The sequence below is a fragment of the Pholcus phalangioides genome, unplaced genomic scaffold, assembly GCF_987345545.1.
Source record: "Pholcus phalangioides strain wild (caught in Gottingen) unplaced genomic scaffold, Ppha-v1.0 ptg000016l_1, whole genome shotgun sequence".
NCBI lineage: Eukaryota > Metazoa > Arthropoda > Arachnida > Araneae > Pholcidae > Pholcus > Pholcus phalangioides.
Window position 1 is genome coordinate 13,625,900 of NW_028301609.1, and position 21,615 is coordinate 13,647,514.

Genomic DNA, 21,615 nt, shown 5'->3' on the forward strand with positions numbered 1-21,615 from the left:
AACACACAATGTGAGAAATTAATCAAAAAATGTTCTGACGACTAAGTTTTTTTGACATTAACAAATTATGCATATCATAACATATCGTAATTTCCTATGTATTAACTCAGTTGTGACAATCTACGGCACATATGAAATTTTTTCTACTTTGAAGTAAAGAATACCATCCCATGATCTGCACAGTGGCCCGAAATCAGAATATGCAAAATTTGTGGTGGTTAGTTTTATCCCCAATGATGAAACCTTAAAGAATGAGAAAAGGATTAAAAAAAATCTTGATTTTTTTTGGTGTGTAATCTACAGATTATATAAAGAAAATTAGGGGTACTTCTTTTAGTGAGTAAAAAATTCTATGTCTTTTGGAGTTACACAGTAATAAGTTTACTGTATATACAGTCAAACCAAAATATAATACAAATACAACGCCACAACAGGCAAAATGCCCAACGAGGTGGCTGAGAAAAAGATGCCCATAAAAATATGGATGTCATATATTTCAAAAATACAGAAACCCAATTAAAAATGCAATTACAAAAATTATAAACAAATATATACACATGACAAAATATTATACAATGCCTATAAAGAATACTTATGGTTGTCTGATTCTAAGTATGGATAGCTTCTCGATTTACCCCAACATGTTTATCATATTTCTTTTTGAACGTGTCAATTGTGTTACAATTTACTACCTCCGGGGGTAAGCTATTCCATTTATTAACAACCCTATTAGAGAAAAATTCCTTGCGACACCATAACCTTGCATTGTCCCTCACCAATCGATACTGGTGTCCCCTTGTAAAAGCAGTCGATTGGCGGTGTACTAAAAGTTCATGGTCCATCCTATCCATCCCATTGAAAATTTTGAACACTTCGATCATATCTCCTCGACACCTGCATTCATCCAATGTGAACATAATCAAAAAATGAAGTCTCTCTTCATAACTCAAGCCCTGTGTGCCAATAAGGACATGCGTAGCTCTTCTCTGCACCCCTTCAACCAAGTCTATGTCCCTCTGTAGGTATGGTCTCCAAAACCTTACAGCATAATGAACTCAATTCTTTGATTTAATGAATTTTTTCCAAAATTCTGAGGAAAAAATAAAGGCCAAACATAATTTAACAAATAAAAAACCTCAGATAGAAATTTTCTTCAAACCATATCCTTAATTTTTTTTTTTTTCCATATCCTTAATTTTTTTCTTTTTTTGTAATTTCTGATCACCCAAACGTCAATCTGAAAATTTGACTTTTCAGGGTTCGACATTCAGCTCTTATTTAGAGAGAGAGAGAGAGAGAAAAGGAATCTTTTCTTTATTTGAGTACAGGAAACCATAGCCATTTAGAGTGCATGCATGGGAAGGTTTTACTGGGCAATTGGTGTACACACATCATACCATAAAATAGGTTCTCAAACTGTGCACCTCCAATCTTTTCGAAATATTATATATTTTTATATAAATATAATACAGTTTTTGAAAATATTGTTTGTCAAACAGCTCTGGGGAGCCGGTGGAGCTCCCAGATAAGCATTAAATAGGAAACGGGCGATGCGGGTGGAAAAAGTTTGAGAACCCCTGCCATAAAATATTGAGTTGTCCACATGATTCGATTTCAGTAAAGAAATAAAGTCACTTCAAGTTTGTGTTCGGTCTTGACAAGCAAACAATGGCGGGTTATTTAAAGAGATAGCATTTACTGGTTAGCAAAAATGACAACTTAGACAGAATTTGTTAAAAATGTTGGATCTACCTAAAACCTCTATTAAGAAATTTTTTCATGAATCCTGACTTAATTCTGAAATTTATAGTGTTTACATATATACATATTTTGGCGTTTTCGGAAATAAGTTGTAACAGCAACCCTAATGTAAGCAGCTTTTAAAATTTGTTGTTTCAGGTGTGTTAATGTTCCTGATCAATTTGACCACGATTTATTAAACAAAAAAATTGTTGGTTTCTTTTGATTCTTTAAATCAGAGTACAACTGTATCTAATGCATAGGGAAAATATAATTGGTTAAAATTACTTCAAGCAAATTTTCAAGTCAATCTTACGATATATTAGACAAATCACCATAAAATAAACCTGATAGGTTAGGTTATACAAAATCTCTACAGAGATATCAGCATATCTATACACACACACATATTTAACATAAACACACTCAATAAGTTAGATATTGACAACTTACAGCTTCGTCAAGCACAAAAAAACGAACCTACAACAAAAGATAAAAAAGAACATTAAGAAACAGCATTGCTTTGCATAAAGACAAAATTAAAGGTTCAGTATGAACGAAATAGTCTACCAAAGTATTCTTAAAAGTGACTACAAATATAGTTTAACTCTGTGATGAACTTACTTGGGTCAGAGACATCTCTCCTGTAGAAATGAGATCTTCCAATCGACCAGGAGTAGCAACTACTATGTCCACCTAAAAAAAAGAAATAATACAAAAAATTGAAAGCCTTATTACTGATCTATGATCATTTCTCAATACACAAGCATAACCATCTTTAGCATCTTGAACTCAATTCTGTGGCATCCCTATGTAAATTTAAGAAACCAATAAAAACACTTAGGCATAGCTACATTTTACAGAAGAAATTTTCACACAAAAAAGTTTTCTACAATTTGGTTCGCAGATTTTTGGTGCAAGTGAAACCAAAAAACTCCACAGAAAAGAGTGACATAACTTTGAATAAAATAGTGATTAAAAACAAAATATATACTGAAAAACTGATTTTTTAAACAGGTCATTTGAAGGAAATATGATATTTTATGCATACTCCATTATGTAGGGCTGCAATCTGATCTCTCGCAGGTACTCCCCCAATAATCAGCAGATCTCTACGAACAAAGATGAAAATATAGAATACCAGTACTGCAAAAACAATTTTACATAAAGGAATAAAACTAAATACAGTCATAATCGCATTAGCTGCACAATTTAAATTAACTTTCTTGACTATTTTACTTCTAACTCAGTTATAAGATTACACACAGAGGAAAAACAAGACTAACTTTCCAGACATATAAACAAGATTTTTCTAGTACATGTCTGAAAATTTCTTGCAAGTATTCCTTGCAAAAAAAAAATATATATATATACAGTCAAACCTTGTTAGTGCGTCACCCGGTTAACACGTCACTCCGCTTACCGCGTCACCTTTTGGAAGTTCCAATTGTCCTCAGGCAGGAATTGGCATAGCTATGGATTACTCCGTTTAACGAGTCACTCCACTTGTTAAGTCATATTTTTGCTCTTCCAAGAGTGACTCATTAACGAGGTTTGACTGTATATATATTAACACAGCAGACGGGAAAGAAAAATGAGTATACTATACTTTATTCCAGGATTTGACAGATGCTTTTTGAAATTCTGAATGCATTTCAGAGTCTGGGTAAATGAATAAAAAAATTGTTTTAGGAAAAGGTGATTTTACATCATCAACTATTGGCATTATATTATTAATATCACATACACTGCAATTTAGCTTTAACTTTTCAAGTGATTATAGCAATTAGAATTTTTTTTTCATTTTTCTCTTTTCTGATCATCGAATGAAAATACAATTGATAGTACAGTTAATTAACCAGCGGTCCTGCATGTACAGTGAAGCATCCACAGCTATACCACAATATACAAGGAACCAGAGAAAATCATAATTATAAAGGATTTATCGCTACACATGGCTTATATTAACATAATGGGAAGCTGTGTTATCAGGAGAAAAAAATTGAAGAGTAATTTCACTTCTTTCCAAAATTCTAAGGGATATTTCAGTAAAAATAGAGGCATTATTATTATTATTTAATGAACAACAAAGACAACTATATTAAAAACAAATTACCTAAAATTTGAAGGAATATTTTTCATTTTAAAGAAGTAAACCAATGAATAAGGGAAATACATAGTCATGTATTTGCTTTATTCGTTGGTTGACTTAATATTTTTTAGCAAAGTTGATCTACTCTTCCGTATTTTCAATTCTCAATGAAATTTGGAGTAAAATTGAATTTTGATGCATGAGTCACGTGTCTAGATGCATACTGGCAAACACTGGAAGTGAAGTGTGCCAGGACGAGAGAGTATTATCATTACATAGGAAATTATTGCGATAAAGTTTTTATGTAAGAAATTTACTGTACACAAAGGGTGTGAAGCAAGGCTGGACAATCAGGCACCGGGTTGCCTAAAATTTTCTTTGTGTAATTTCTGTATTGCAGGCTCAGAGCAGCACAAAATATTTGGAATTCATAGCAGCATATTTGCCAACATGAAAGAGTCACTGTCGTCTGAAAAAGTCAAAAGAAGTATTTTGGACCTTTCCCTACAAGTAAAAATCTTTTTTGGGGCCTAAAATTTTTTTCTGGCATGTAGATTTTTTTGTGATTTGTCCAGCCCTGGTGTAAAGCCCCATACTTAAACATCCTTTATTTTTTGAACTGTTGATGAAAGAAACCAGCTCATATACTGTAGCCTCTCATAAACCAGTGTGGGTTCAGTATATATGCTGTTCTGATTAACCAATTAATTCTTACTTGATTATAACAATATTTGCTACCATTTCAGCAATCACCCCACGACTATGCTTGAATATGAGGAACATGCATTTTCACAAAAAACCATGTAACTTGGGGGAAATATAAGTTTGGGTATTACTGTATGTCATTTAGCACTGTACTGCAAAAAAGTACTAATGATCAAATAATACTATAGTCATTAGTTATTTGCAGGAGATTTTTACAGAAATGAGTATAATACAGTCGATGTTTGATTTTATGAACTGACACCTTTTTAACGAACTAGTTCTCAGGTCTCATAAATAAATCAGTACAACACACACATAAATAGTCACTCAAATATAACATACCTGTTCTGCAAGCTCTCTGGATGGCTAATAAAAAGTAACAATGAAAATAATTATTCACAAAAAAAAATTGTATATATACATACATACTTACATATTTATATTAGAATTAGAAAAATTAGAACTCATCCATTCTAATTGTAATGATATGTACATGTTATAGGTAATAATATGTTATAGTCATTGTCAAATAACAGGCCATGGAGTCCAATTATTTTTATTTACTTAGTTATATTTTTTTTTGTAGAGTATAAAACATAAACATGTAAAAGGAAAAGAACCAAGGAGATCAAAGACCCCTGGTTGTTACGAAAAAATTAGTTTTAAAATAAGTTACAGTAAGCTTTCAAAGTAAAATAAGTCTTTTTGTTAATTAAAATTAAATGAAATCAAAATTAATATTGCACTTGTTACTAGTAAATCAAATGTTGATGAGGAAAAAACCCAATTAAATTGATAAATAAACAAAACAGAAAAAGAAAATAACAAAAAAAAAAAAAAATTTAAAAACTTATACAGAGCAACTGTGGAGGGGGGGGGGGGGAAGGGTGCTGTAATAAAAAACAATTAAGACATCATCAATGGCAGGAAAAAAAAAATATATTTATAGGTAAGAGAGAAGGTTGAAAAAATCTTTAAATTTTTTTGTTACGTGCAATGAAAATACATAAATTAGAAATTGGAAAAAGGGGAAAAAGTATCTTGGTTATCCGACATCACACCACAAAAAATCCATAAAAATGCATCAAGAACTGTAAGTTGGGAGCGTGAGCATAGTCTATTTTTTGTTGCTCCCAGTTCTACTGAAGCTAATTAGTTACCCCGACTGTACAGTGGCGTGCCCGTCTACACTAAGACTATGATGATCAGTATGAAATAACTGATGAAGAAATTATCGCTATTGCCAATTGCGATGACACCGAAATTAAAGAGCAAGATCAAGCACCAACAGTTGAGCCTGTTTGAATTTCACACAATGACTAATGCTCTAGAAACTGTGATTAAATACATTGAGCAACAAGAAGCTACAGGAGAGAATCGGCATAATAATGCTTCAAAGATGGCAAGACTTAGCAGCAAAGAAACGGCACTCATCAGGAAAGCAGACTAAATTGATCAAAATTTTCTTTAAATCATCACAGGACTGAATTTTTCAAGTATACTGTATTTAACTTCAGAATATTATGTAACTGTTAATTTTCTGTAATCAGTCAATTTGTAATGTGTAAAATTCATAATTTGGAAAATTTTAACATATTTTGACGTTTAATAGGCTTTTTTCTTAATACCTCCCTATTATTCGACGTTCCGCCTTCACATTTATGTTGGATAAGCGAGACTCTACTGTACAAATATATCAGCTAAATAACAGAGATGCAGGTTATGAGGTTGAAATTAAAAATATTTTTCAATATATGTAATTTGAACTAATTGAGTTTTGAGTTTTTTCAAGGATAAGTATGTTGGGTATCTAAAATTTGTTTTGGGGTAAAGTATTATGAATTTCAGAATAAGATGAAAAATGAATGACTTTTTAGTATTGCTTTGTGGACTGGGGGTAATGAATAAGTGAAATTGTATCCATCAGAAGTATGCAATTGAGAACTGATTTTTTAAAAAAATAATTAAGATAGATCTGTAAAAGTAAATATAACAAAGTGGTAGTATTTGTAAGCAACTGAAAAGTTCTTTTGAAGGAGTGTTATAATCCTTTGTTATAAGTCTGACAATTTTTTTTCTGTAAGGAGATTAGAGCAGCAACATTGGTAATTGTAGCCACTTCCCCAAAGCAATAAACCATAGAGTAAGTGTGAGTGAACCATCAAGTAGTAACTTGTGATTAGGAAGGATTGATTTACAAATGTTTTTAAATGGCAAAATTTGTGAACTAAAACATAGAGCTTTGATTGAAGATATTTTAAGTGAGAATGAAATTTTACATTTTGATCAATATGTACACCAAGATATTTTATGATAGAAATCTGATCAAGAAGTTGGAACGTACATGAATTGATGCAGGAGCAGAGTTCGTTATGGTAAGTTGGATTAAAACTGGTTAGCTGAATATCTGTTAATGAAAGGTTAATAAATTTGATTTTACAAACATTTATCTCAAGATTGTTATCAAGAAACTAAATTCCAAAAAAATTAAAAGATAACTGTTAATACTGTTAATGAGTGTTTGGTAATTTTCCCCTGGAAAATAATATCATAGCATATAATATCAGCAAATGCTATGATTTTACCCAAATATTTTTAAATTGCACAAGTCATTGATAAAGATTATAAAATGTAACTGGTCCCACTGAACCCTAATTAGTGAGATAAGGTTGGAGAATGTTAAATGCATTACCTCTAATTCTGGAATATAATTTGGAAAGAAGGATTTGGTGGTTCAAGCTATCTAATACTTTTGGATGTCAAGGAAAATTATATCTGATCAGGCTTTAGACATTAGCTGTACCATGTAAAGCAGAACCTACTATACGCAAACCTAGCATATAAAGTTCAATCTAGAAGTCAAAATATAATGTAATAAATTTTTATTCCCGTCTCACAGGATATGTTCTCTTATTAGATCAGATATAGGAACCAAATTTTCGGTTCCATGGAATTTGTTACAATTGGATTTGATCATTCATTCATTCATTCATTCATTAGTACAGCAAAAACCTCAATTATTTGGCCCTTGTTTATCCAAAGCTCTGTGTTAATCAACATCACAGTTATCTTAGTAATAGGTTTGTAAATTATAATGGGTATGAATTATTGACTTTTAAGCTGATGTACAGTAAAACCCAGAAGTTATGCCATGGGTGGGAGTGATGGTAACCATGTATGTCAATTTTGTGCAAGTTGGGATATGATTTTGCCCACAAATACATATTTAGATTGGGTTCAAAACTTGTGAAAAATGCATATTAAGCCTTTTGATTCCATTTTAAAATCATGCCAAAGTTTTCATCTTTATACACTGTAGCCCAGGGGGTTCTTAACCTATGGGTAACGACCCAAACTTATGCTGCGCGAATTCATTTGTTGCTTCACTGGCGACATTAATCTGGGGGAGGGAACCAGGTTTATTCAGGCCCTGTTAGCCCAGCTGTTAAGATGCCATGGACTGGTTTCACTGATTTTGAACAATAAACATGTTTTTAATCAGAAATATTTAATAAAGAATTTTAAGACTAAAAATGGACCAATGAGTCACAAAGTTGATTGTGTTGCAGGTTATGTCATTGTTGGAAAAAGGTTAGGAATCCCCTGCTGTAGAAACTCAAACATCAACGTATAGTTTCATTATATATATATAGTGTACAATTCTTTTTGATAATCCCTTGGTATCTCAGCATTAATCCTACAATTTGCTTCGATTTCAGAAACACATTTTTCACAAAAAAATTGTGTAACTCCACTCACGCGACTTGGGGTAGCATAAGTTGGGGGTATTACTGTACATTCAATAGTTTAGAAATTTATATTTACTAACCTAGACTCATTCTAATTATGTTACATAATCAACGTTTACCATATTGTATATGTATCACATATTGAATGTTTTCTCTAGCAGTCAGGCAACTCTGTTTTCATTAATATATTTAAGTTCATTATCAAAATTTCCTAACAGTTGGCAGTTTTAGTATTCAGTGAACTGATTAAAAATAAAATTGACTCGAATAGTAAGACAATAAATAGAACGACAAATTGAATATTAACTGATGAATCACAACTTTCTTTCTCCAGAATATATATGCACAAATATCATAATTTTTAACATGAAGGAAAAAAAACACTGCCACACGAATTCCCCCCCCCCCACATCAATGAACAAATAAAAAGATTACACTTACCTCTATTATAATAGCTTGAGGTGCATTCTTCAATTTTTTGGTACTCCCAGTAGATGCACCTTCAATTAGAAAACCACAGACACATATCACAATCCAGAAAAAAAAAATCGAGATCAATGACTAAAATATGAGGCCAGCATTCCCTGAAGATTCTTTCAATGAACACTGCCCCATCAATTTTCGAATAGATTGTTTTATAATGAATTTCACAGCTGCATAAATTTGTAATTTTCTGTTCATGATTATAGTTGTTCAGTAAGATTTCTCACAAAAATGATTTAACTTGGAACAACATATGGGCAATTAGATAACAGCATGTGAAATATACCTTTAAAACAAAATTTAGTAACATAGAAACAATTCTATCATTATCATTGTTGATTCAAATCAAGCAAAATTTGTTTTAGAGTTTAACTAAAATAGTTTCAATGCAAAGGATTCAAAATTCAGATAACAAATTGAAGATGAAACCTTTTTCTATTTTTTTTTTTAATTTTAGATCCCACAAATGCTTTAGAACAGTGGTTCTCAACCGGGGGCCATATGGCCCCCCTAGTGGTACTGGGATACTTCAAGGGGGGCCACAGAAGAAAATGGAGAAAGGGGCCATGACAGGTGGTTGCAGAGAGCTGAGAAGAAAAATTAAGGTGTGAAGAAATAAAGCTTTTATATTAGTGACTATACACTTACAGAATCCAACAAAACCACCCATAAAACCAGGGCCATCTTAGGGCATGGATCCACTCGGGCCTCACCGCATTTTACAACAAGTTCCCTAGGATGGGGTTTTTCGCAGGCCCCGGCTAGATTTTTCACAGACTCCTCTATATTAAATTTAGTGTGGAAAACAAAAAATGATGAAAACCATATCAGGCCCCGGGCTGCAGCTCTGTCAGTCCCACTCTTGTGAGTCATGCCCAGTGGCCACACAGTCCATAAGTGACCCCACCTCATGATATTTTGTATAGTACAATTAATTTTGAAAATACTGCAAGTAAGAATAATGCAGGCTGTTTACTTCCAGCTAAGTATGGGACTACCATAGCATCACTTTGCCTAGGGGGGGGGGGGGGCATGATGCTGAGACAGTCCTGAATAGAACTCTGACTAGCGGTACTGGGACACTTCAAGGGGGCCACGGAAGAAAATGGAGAAAGGGGCCATGACAGGTGGTTTGGAGAGCTCAGAAGAAAAATTAAGGTGTGAAGAAATAAAGCTTTTATATTTTTAGTGACTATATACACTTACAGAATCCAACAAAGCCACCCATAAAACCAGGGCCGTCTTTGGGCATGGACAAGCCCGGGCCTCACTGCCTACATTTTGCAGCAGATTCCCTAGGATGAGGATTTTCGCAGGCCCTCGGCTAGATTTTTCACAGACCCCTCCTCTATATTAAATTTATAATGTGAAAAACAAAAATGATGAAAACCATATTAGGCTCCAGGCTGCAGCTCTGTCAGTCCCACTCCTGTGAGGGGTAGTGCCAGGGGGTCTCATGTCCATAAGTGATCCCACCTTATATTTTGTATAGTACAATAAATATTGAAAATAAATAGGAAATATGTAGGCTGTTTATTTCCAGCTAAGTATGGGGCTACCATAGCATCACTTTGCCTAAGGCGCCCATAATGTTGAGACGGCCCTGAAAAGAGCTCGGACTAGCGAGGAGCTCAATAAATTCTAGGCCAGTGGTCTGGAGGACAATCTTTTTTGCAAAATTTTCATTCAGTACAAATTCACTGAAAAAAATCAATTCAATACGCATAAAGGATCTTGCTTCTAGATGAGAGTTGAAGACTCTGGGTAAGACAGGGGAGCCACGAGAAAAAAATATGGTTCAAAGGGGCCACGGGCAAAAAAAGGGTAAGAAACACTGCTTTAGAACATACTACGCATGCTCTGGTCACATGAAAGAAACAGTACATTCTGTACTGCAGCACAAGATGATCACATGACTGTGTGTGTGGATGCCCCTTCAAAAGTCAAAGAGGCTATCTCTGTTACAAGCCACCAGCATCTCTAGCTCTCATATGAGATAGACATAAATAGTCTATCCTCTCTCTCTAATGTAAATATCATTGTACATATGCTTTATATAGCCACCTTTAATATAATTTTATGTCATCTGAAAAGTATTTTTGTTGAAGAGTCAGATGCATCACCCATAAAAACATACCAAATAATACATGGGAACCAATATAACTCATATCACAGAAACTTTTGCATCTCACACCCCAGTTGAAAGTCTCATAATATTAATCAAAATCGAGGATGTGTAAAATAAAAATCAGCCATGAGAGAAACATATTGAAAAATGATTCTTGAAAATGATAAAACTTGCCAATATTAAAATTATGAGCATTAAAAAAAATACAAGAAAAAGTTTATTTAAAGCACATTTTGAACAGCTCGAAGCCAGAGATATATGCAAAGAGGGGCAAAAGATGATAAAAAATTTAAAATATTTCTAAATATCTTTAAAAAAAATTAAAATATTGAAAGGAGATACCATATTAATTGATTTCTGTTGATTCAAAACGATTTTTAAAGATTAGTAACTTAATAGAGTCTTGAAAAAATTCTTTGTGCCTCCTCCATATGTTGATCCTGCTTATGTCCCCGGTTGAAGCCAACAGGGTTAGCAGACTGTGTAATGTGATAGGGGAAGCCCTATCAGTGATTCTTACACATAATTTTCAAAATAAGTAACATCTACATGTGTACTCTACAACATATAACTGAAAAAAAAGTAAAGAAAAATATTGTTCAGAAATGCATTAAATATATTATTTACAATATTAATTTCACATACCAGTTATTTTAGAATTTGTGACGTTCTCTTTTGGAGCAGCACACAATGGTATATATCCACCCTGAGAAAAATCAGTCAAAAAAATATCACAAATATGCACATAAAATATGCTGGTGAAAGGTTATTATTGAACAAGCACACAGCATATTAAAGAGAAAAAAGTGATGGTATACTTCAAGATTGTTTTGATTTGTGAGTAATTTGTAACTCATGGGATAGAAAGAAGAACAAGGTAATTTACAGATGAAAGCTCACCTTGTTTTGAATGAGTTAAATCCAAATGCACTGGGTGTGAATCAGATTTTTGTGCAATATCTAGATCAGTGTTTTCCAAAGTGGGCAATATTGCCCCCCCCGGGAGGGGGTGCCATTAGAAGCTTTGGGTTTAGTATAGAATCCTATGGGTTGGCTCTTGAGTTGGTGGGGGAGGGGCGGGGGCAGGCAATGAGAAGAGAAAATTTTTGGGGAAGGGGTAGCGATGGAAGAAAAAGTTTAGGAAACAATGATCTAGATGTAATAATTCTGAAATGAGAGAGTGTGCTCATTCACAGTTTACCCAAGTTAGTTACAGTCCCAATTAACTTTGATTATCAGAACTTTACCGTAATGAGATCTTCAATCCTACATGACAAAATTTGCTTCAAGATACATTATATGCAAAGTTAGTAACTTTCAGAAATGAATTAATGTTATTATGTAAGTTGAGGTAACACTGTATAAGTTAATAAATGACTCATGTCCCCATATCCACCATCATGGTTCCTATGCTGAAAGCTTTGGCGGATCCCTCTTTCACATTTTTATTTTTTAACACTATAAATTCACTTATAGTGTGAAAAAATATAAATCACATCGAGGCCTCCTCCTCCAGGCACGAACCCTGTCAGCCCCATCCTTGTGGGAGTGACGAGATGAATATGCACGAAGTAAGAGGTTTAATTAACTTTTAAATTAACAGTTAAGCCTCATCCAAAAAAAAAAAAACAACAACAACAACAAACAATTACAGTATTGTCTGAGGCTTTCATGGCCGACATTTAAACATACATTTTCCAGGTTGTTAGGAGACATGGTTTAAGAAATTCAATTTTGGATGTTTTGCCCAAATATGTGGCAAGCATCTCCAGAGATTTAAACATGTGTAGGTCTCTGCAACAAGAAAGAAAAGTGTTGTAAATCTCCTCCAATCGAGTTGCTCCTCATAAAAGACATTCTGAGGCTTGTTGAGAGAACCAGAGAGGAAACACTTCCAAACTGTCCACACAGCCAATCAGAGCCTGACACTTCCAGCCAATACAATTCTTCTGTGGTCAATCAAGCCTTAGATATCTATATAAGGAACAACTCAACAGGAGTAGATGCCCAACACCTTTCTCACATGCTACAGAGACTTATCCATGTTTAAATCTCTGAAGATGCCTGCCACAGATATGGCCGAAACATCAAAAAGTGTATTTTTTAGACCATGGCCTGATAACCTGAAAAACGTATGCAATCAAACAATTGCAGTATCAAAATTGTATGTATCAAACAATTGCAATTGATAAACGATTACAAAAACAATACCTGAGGACTGTACTTGAAAGGTGTATCTCCGAAATTGAACTCCATCTCAGCATTCTGAAATGAAAATAACAAACCAATAATTATACTAGTTTTTCCTCTTTCATAGCACAATTCATTATTTGAAAAGAATGGCATCAGTTGAAAAAGAAATTCCTCAGGGAAATTTTAAAATATTTGCAATGAACCAAGTAAATCAGCATCTTGAATTTCAGAAGTAAACGTAACTCTGAAACAACGGTTAACTGGTTTTGTTTTCTCCATGCAAGCTTGATATAAAATTTGAATACAGAGAAACCTGATTTAAAAACCTTCCTAACCAAGGTCATAGATTCCCCAAGAATGTCAGAAAATGACTGATTTTCATGGAATAACATGGTTAAATCTATTGTTCTACCACTTTGCTTTCCCCATGCAATATTAGCTGCCCATTCTAAAATAAATTTTTGGTTACAGCCCTGTCCTTTAACTGAATACTTGATGAATCACATATTTCTTTTCTATTCAAATATAAAAATCTTATTTAATGGAGACTGTAAACTGCATATGCATAAATGCCAGAACTCTGTCCCTAGACTTATTGTCATTGCTGAGATCTCTTACAGCTACGCATTATGGTAGAGCCAACCATCACTACTACTTAACTGTACATGCACCTCATACACATTCCTCTGCAGAATTTCTAACGAATTGATATATACCAGAATGTGTGTGTATATGTGGCCTCTAACATATTTTTGTTGTTCGAGTTGGGCTTGATTCATGCTATTGATGGCAGCGCTGTCTTTCATATTTTGGATTGAAGATGGTAAATGCTTGCATTTTAATGTTATGTAGGTGCATAATGTTGCAGGTGTACCTGCAGAGAGAGCCAATCACAATCAGTATGCTCAAAAGATAGAAATTTATAACTATTTATAAATCTGAAAGTAAGTATAACCTTTAATACTACTGCTGGAAAGAATGCACTTTTTACAAGGTTATCAGCGATTTTGAATGCTGTTCCAAGGTCCACACCTAGACATGAATAAAATACAAGGTTGTTAGACATTAATGCAATTATAAGCTGTACTTCTGATTTCAGAAATAAAGGAGGGAAGGGGGAACAAAACGACAAAGATCAGACTTACCATTTTTGGAAAATTTTATTTCACCATTGTCCAAGTCAAGATAACACCCTACCACATCATGCATTCCAAATGGCTATATTTACATAGAGAAAGAAAATTCATCAAATTCTACCACTAATTTCATGAAGAATGAAAAATCGTACAACTATCTCAATAACATAGCAAATATCTAACACAAATGAGAACTAGATGATTGTTTGAAATGTTTTAAGGATACAGAAGTTCCACTAATATCACAATCAAAAAACAACCACAAGGATCAAAGACAACCACAATGAGTGGAAAAATTACCTTTTCAAATTCAGCCTAAACTAAAGAAATTACTGCACAAAAAAATTTGTTGGTGATGAACAGCTTTAACAGTAAATGAGAATTTACAGGAAGATGAGATACTGAAAATATTTTTATTTAATACCATGCACAAAACCAACACAAGCTTCAGTCCACTAAAGCTGGTGTTGACAGAACCCAGTTCAGTTCGTAGGGTTTCCCACCCATTTGTGATTTGGTCAGCTCATTTCTCATATATGTGGATAGAAGATAAGCTCCTATGATGTCCAGTTTGATGCGAAGAGACTTGCACTGAAAGAATGCGCTTTCTGAAAATATAGCCTCCGTTTTTTTAATGCATTTTCTATTAGCCAAATCTTCCATTTTAAATGAAATGTTTCAAAAACTTTCAGAAAAATAAGTGGAAGTACATCTGGAAAGAAATTCTGAGTGAACATGAGTTAATGAAGCTTGAGTGACAATGATTCTGATAATTGGTGCAAAAATTCAGCTCATGACGTAGCTGTTTTATGTTAGCACGTGCATCCATATCAACAAAAATGTTTTTTAGCTGAGGGGTTAGTTAGCTTAGTTTGAAACGTAGATTTTTCTAACACTGTAGTTTGAAATAGCTTAGTTTTGTTAAATGTAAGATACACAACAGATTTATCAACCTGTGATCATATTTAGGATTTTTGAGATTATCATGAGCGGTCTATCTTTCAATACAGCATGAGCTTAGACTTCATTCCCCTCCACACAGCACTAGCAATGATATTTATGATAGCTATTGAAATATTGAATCCAATATTTTCTATAACTCTATGCTTGGTATTATAAAGAAATAGACCATGGTAATCCAAGGAAACTGACTGCAGTTTATTTTCATACAACAGTTGGAAAAAAAAAATTAAAAATCACTAAAGAATACTAATTGATAGGAGACAATCAGAAGCAGATGGAGAGTGAAGAAACAAGTGGCGGGAGTGACAAATCGGAATGGTTAAAATTTAATAAAGAATTGCATGCTAAATTGGGTTACAATTCAATATCACTGTTACTCAATCTATCAAGTGCAATGAGAAACCTTATTCTCCAAAACTAATATAATCAGAAACGTTGTTGTATACAATTTCAGTTGTCCTGTACAGCTTGAATTGTAAACAATGCAGATTTCTGAGTGTTCAAACTATTCTGGTCTAATTATACTTATTAACAAGAAGGATAACATAATACTCTTTAGAACTAGAAGAATCAGCCCAGAATACTATAGTGAAACCTGTATAAAACGGAAGGTTGAGACAAATTATTTTCCGCTTCAGACAGGTTTTCGTTTTAAAGAGGTGCACATAAAAATAAATGCAGTAATTTATTTCTATTGTTTACAAAACTTGAGTTCTCAGAACATCACTCTAACTTCTATAAACCAACAAGTGTTAAACAGAGACATGCATATTATTTTTTTGAATTTTTTCATGTTTGATGTTTCAAATAACTATACATTTAAAACTTCATATTTATAATGCGCTAATATAGCTACACTTCAATATAAAAAGTTCTTTTGAATAGCAATCGAATGGACACTTACTTTTGTTAAAAATAAAAATTTTAATACAGCGAAACCTCTATATAACAATATTCTGAAGACCAGATTGTTATAGAGGGATTATCATTATATTGCGAGGAAAATTATCCTTACATGAGATCAAATTTATGCTGTTGTTGTCATCTTTTCTACATCAACATTGTTCATACCATCAGAAAATTCACTCTTATGTATTAAATCTCCGAAAAAATGGAATTGATTATAAATCTGTTATAAAAATTCACTAAGATGCATTGCCCTGTAAAGAAATTTACTGCATTGCACTTGTGTGTCTTACATAGAAAATACTAATACAAATGGCTTATTTTAGCTTTGTGATTTTTAGTACAAAATATTGATGTTATCAGATGCCTTCAGCCCAAAGCAGAATGTGTCAAAACAATTAGTGCTACTGCAGAACAATTTGGAAGAATTTTAAGAAAAAGTGCAAAGAAGCACTATTACATGTATGGGGATTTTTACCGCAGAACATTTTCAGTCAGCTGAGGGCTCGTCGCAGAACAGTGCTAAACATTCTGCTTTGGGAGCCTTCAGAAGAAGGCAAACGAGTGACGAAATTGAAATTAAATTCAAAATGATTTTTAACAAAATACAAAAAAATATCATAAGTTTTAAAAATCTTCTAAAAATATTGTTATAGAGGGATTCATCGTAGTAAAGGATATCGCTATATCGAGTATCGTAGTAGTGAGGTTTTACTGCATTTCAAATAAAAATTGAGAAATTGCATACCTTTAAAAAAAACAGTACAATGAGATCAACAACCAATAAAGTTTGTGAAAGAAAGATTCTACATTTCTGTGTTCAAATTCAATACTCGTTCCTTGTGGCTGGTGGCCATCAGTACACTGAATGAAAATCTCTGCAGTAGCCAAAACATAGCATTGCTAAATTGTGACCAATAATTCAGTCTTTTTCGCATATTACTTTCCCGAAATTATCAAACTTTTTCCAAGAAATAGGAGTGTTTTCTAACAAAAGTCACAATTTCCATTATAAATGAAATGCTAAAAAAGCTTTTACTAAATTTTAAATAGTAAATTGACTTCCTCTCAAGCCCGACCCCCAGAACCAGTTCAGATAAATAATGAGCATTCATTATTTTTCCAAGAAGTGAAAGAGTTCACCTAACAAAAGGGGGGGGGGGAGAATCAGAATGACTTAAATTTTCTCCCATCCAAAGGAGAAAAACTTGCACTTGGCCAAAAATTCTTTGTTTTAGCAAGTTTTGTATCTACAAATATACTAAATATGCCTTCCGTTTCTGCATTAGACAATTTCTGTCTTAAAGAGGTTTCCCGTGGTTGAAAAAGCATTAATTATTCACAAGACTATATATTTGTTCCGCTTAAGACAGGTTTCTGTCTCGTACAGTCTTCGTCTTAGACAGGTTTTATTCAAAATGAAATTAAACCTCAGAATGAAAAGAAAACAAGTTTTTGCATTAGCTGGTTGGTGTGCAATATGTTTTAGAAAATAGTTAAAAAAAAGTAAAACAAAAAACAACTAATAAACAAAAAGCATTAGTGAAACAGCACAGGTGTGGTGGAAAAACAAACAAAAACAAAATGTATTGTGGATAATTCACATGTTTATGCTATTTATACTAGACATTTCAGCAACACATAGCACATTCTAATCAAAATCTAATGAAAACTGCACCACAAAGTCAGAATATGTTATTGGAGACAAACATAATTGCACATACTTCCCCATAGGTGTCGAACTGCTTGCCAAATGATTTCTTACCGGTACCACCAAAACCATATCCTTGCTTGTCGGTTCCTATACGAGAATATTAACTAACCATAAGTATTCAATTTGAATTTATTTTTAACAAATTAATATACAAGTCTCAATAACTGATTGACTCACCAAGATCCAAGAGAGCATTCAGAGTTGACCATCCCACACGACACAAACCTTCATCAGTGACTTTTGCTTCATAATAATACTTCCCTAGATAAGAAAAAAATTTCAAGACCAAAAGTAATGAAAATGAAATCACTATTGATGTTTGAATTTCAGGTTCTTTGCGATGCAATCAAAGTGGCCTCACAATAAAAAACATTTACCCTCTTCTGAGAAATTGAATTTTCTGGATGTTATACCGAAACTAATATTTGAAAAGAAAAGTGATTTGTCTTTTTCAGGAATTGAACCTGGGTCCCCTTGCATACCGGGCAAGTGCGCTAACCAATACACCAGAGAGACACTTTTCAATTCCTTATAACACACATTAGTTTCGTGAAACTGGGAAAAAATTGCTCTAGCTAAAGGAGGCACTATGTCTCCACTCAGCGCTTCACGCTACTAATGCGTGTCACAAGGAATTGAAAAGGGTGTCTCTGGTGTGTTGGTTAACGCACTTGCCTAGTATGCAAGGGATCCAGGTTTGATTCCTGGAGGAAACAAATCACTTTTCTTTCCAAATATTAGTTTCAGCATAACATCCAGAAAATCCAATTTCTCAGTACACAGTAGTTTCTCACACGTCTGGGCAAGGAAACAAAGAAAAAAGACATAAGTGAGAGAGGCGTATAAATGAATAGTATTATTCATCTATATATTTGATTGGGAGTACAGAAAGTCATCTTATCATTGAGAAAAATGTGTAGGTGAGAAGGTGTATAAGTGAGAGATCACTGTATTTATTTTCATCTAAACCTCTCAGAAAAAAAAGATACAATAAAAATCTATATAATACGCACTAAGAAACTCTGATGCTCTTATAATGTATATTTTCTGCAGATTATATGTGCAGGAAAATACAGTAATAGAATGCTGGACTGAAATAAACATATAAAAAGATACCTTGGCTAACAAAGCTTTTTTTCACGGTACTTCTACCTTTGTTAACAAAGGTTTGGGTGGTTGTGACAAATCTATTGCTTGACATTCCCAGAGCAAGTAAAAATTTTGGCCAGACATGTGAATTTTTGGAAATTTTACCAGCCCTGCTGGATTTAATCTCTAAGGTAACACAGCCATGCCGTGAGTTGAGTTTTCATGTTGATCATTTCGCCTCAGAATAACTTTCCAGTTGTTTCTTTATTTCTCTTTCTGAAAGCTTTTGAGCCATTTGTGTAACATGAATGATTAGTTAAATGAAATTAAAACTAATGCTTTAACAAAAGATAAGCCTAGAGTTTCAATGTTTTCAGTGTGCACAGTAAACTCAGCACCACACTGAATGGTTCGAACATTCTACATATTTTTCATCTGCATGTACTGAAATGATCTGACGCATTGCATAAGAGGACATCTATGAACCAAACTAGGTTTTATAAGCGGGGTGAAATAAAAAGATATCTTCAGAAACTCATTTTTCTTTACATTCTCCTTCATCCAATTTTGAAACTATTCAGCTCAAATTTCGCTTAGTTTTTCTCATTTTTATAATGCTTCCTAGTGTTTTATAAAACTTATCTTCAAATTTTGGGCTTTACCTAGAACGAATTGAATAACTTGTAACAGAAACGTACGGGAAATTGTGTTTTAGCTACAAATGTAATTCCAGAACAAATTGTATTCATTGGCTGAGATACAACTATATTTGTTATACAAACATTGTTTATGACTTAGGATGCTCCCAGATTTGTTTTCCATTAAAAAAAACCAAATTTGTAGAAGTTGCATTAAACAGCATATCATAATACCATTTCTGTGAACTCCTTTTGTAGCTCTACACCCATGCCATTCTCTTTGTTCCCTGCACTGGCACATCTTCCCATCAGGTGAAACAGCTGTAAAAAAATCCAGTAAACATCAACATACTGAAATAATTTTACACAAGACATAGCATGATCACAGCAAAGCAAAAAATTTATTAAAATTAAAGGTTGATTGTGAAGTAGAGATACTAAATACATTTATTTACCCAAACTTAATTAACCTTTTAGCCGCAAGCGACGCCATTATCTTGTTTGACATATTCTATAAAATTTCATGGGGTACCCGATTACCCTGTTCTATATATATATGTTACTGCCAAAGCTCGAAATGAGAAGTGGCCAGCCAAGTTGACTCGCCAATGTCCGAAATTAGGGCTTTCGCCAGCCCCCATATATCGATCCCTATGATTCAGGGTAATCATTGTATTGCCATATTTTTTTGTGTGATAATTAAAGCCTTAACCATAGCTACACATAATTATTGTTAATAATTATTAGCTATGACAACCCTAATGATCAAAGGAATCTGAATATTGATATCTTAGTGATATATATATATATATATATGGATGTGTGTATAGGAATTGACATATAGAGGGAGGCGAAGGCTTGAATTTTGGACATCAGTCAAGTCAACTGGACTGGCCCCTTTGCACTTTGGCAGTAACATATCCATAACAATTAAAAATATTTCATGATCTCATATAGAAAAATTTTAAAACTGCCTGTGGCTAGAGGGTTAAAATCAATGAGTATTTATTTTACATTATAAACAGGAGAAAAAAAAGTAATTACCTAATGAATTTCCACGATCGAAGAAACTCATGCCCCACTTATTAGCTGAAAAGAAAAAAAAAACCAGATAATTTTACAAAAATATGGTTAGACTTACAAAGAGACAGTTTTCTCTTTCCATTTTCAAAAACACATCAATATGTTAATCGCAAATAAAATAACTACTTTACAAATAAAAATCATTTTTCTAGGGGTAAAAGTCATACCTACGGAAATACAAATACAAGGCCACAACAGGCAAAATGGCCTACCAGGTGGCTCAGAAAAAAACATAACCCCCCAAATCTGCCTCTTGAATTCAAATCTGTAATTCGTTTCTGACGTCAGGCATAATTTTCAAGTTATAAGCACTTTCAGATTTTTTAATTTTTTCCCCATGTTGTGTGCCAAAATATGCAATACAGTTGAATCCTGTTTTAACAAACTCTGTTATAGCAAAAATCTTGTTTTAATGAACACCTTTCTAATCCCCCAATAAGTTCACATAGGAACGATGCAAAAACCTGGAATTTCTATGTAACAAAATTTCATTGAAACAAAGTGATTTCTCTGGTCTATTTGAGTTCATTATAATAGGATTCAACTTCAATAGACAAAATATGTAATAACCACTATTCTAGTCATTTTTGAAATTGTATAGGAACATTCCAAAGCAGAGCAAAAAAATTACATACAATCCTATGAATCATGCAGTATTTTTTATGATAAAGGTCATTCACATGTAGAAAATATCAACAAATTCATGTTTTCCCCAAGAATTTAAAAGGCTTATATTTTTGGGATCATTTTTGCCCTCTCGAATAATGTAACAGTAATAGGGGACAGCAGGACATCATCACTGGCTACCAATTTCTCATTGTGTATATTTTTTCTCCCTTTTCCCATTAACGTTGAGACTAAATCTTTCTTTTGTAAAGGGTATTTCTGTCGCTGCTATCTCACAAAAAAAAAAAAAAATCCATATTTGTTGTAGCTTTATTGCATACACAATGTCATGGAACTGCTTTCAAATCACTGCATATTTTCCATTTGTGC

The 21,615-nt window shown here is 33.3% G+C and overlaps 1 protein-coding gene across 1 annotated transcript in view; it reads right to left on the minus strand.

The window, feature by feature from the left end:
* Positions 1-21,615, minus strand: part of Ddx1 (ATP-dependent RNA helicase Ddx1) — a 45,970-nt gene that overhangs the window by 17,144 nt on the left and 7,211 nt on the right. The window contains exons 5-18 of the mRNA XM_089245665.1: positions 20,581-20,625; positions 19,771-19,857; positions 17,987-18,070; positions 17,820-17,896; positions 14,236-14,308; positions 14,046-14,122; positions 13,109-13,162; positions 11,543-11,603; positions 8,728-8,786; positions 4,880-4,903; positions 3,350-3,402; positions 2,792-2,852; positions 2,365-2,436; positions 2,194-2,220 (exon numbers count right to left, since the gene is read on the minus strand). Of these exons, the coding sequence (XP_089101791.1) occupies positions 2,194-2,220; positions 2,365-2,436; positions 2,792-2,852; positions 3,350-3,402; positions 4,880-4,903; positions 8,728-8,786; positions 11,543-11,603; positions 13,109-13,162; positions 14,046-14,122; positions 14,236-14,308; positions 17,820-17,896; positions 17,987-18,070; positions 19,771-19,857; positions 20,581-20,625 (854 nt within the window). The remainder of the gene's footprint in view (positions 1-2,193; positions 2,221-2,364; positions 2,437-2,791; positions 2,853-3,349; positions 3,403-4,879; positions 4,904-8,727; positions 8,787-11,542; positions 11,604-13,108; positions 13,163-14,045; positions 14,123-14,235; positions 14,309-17,819; positions 17,897-17,986; positions 18,071-19,770; positions 19,858-20,580; positions 20,626-21,615) is intronic.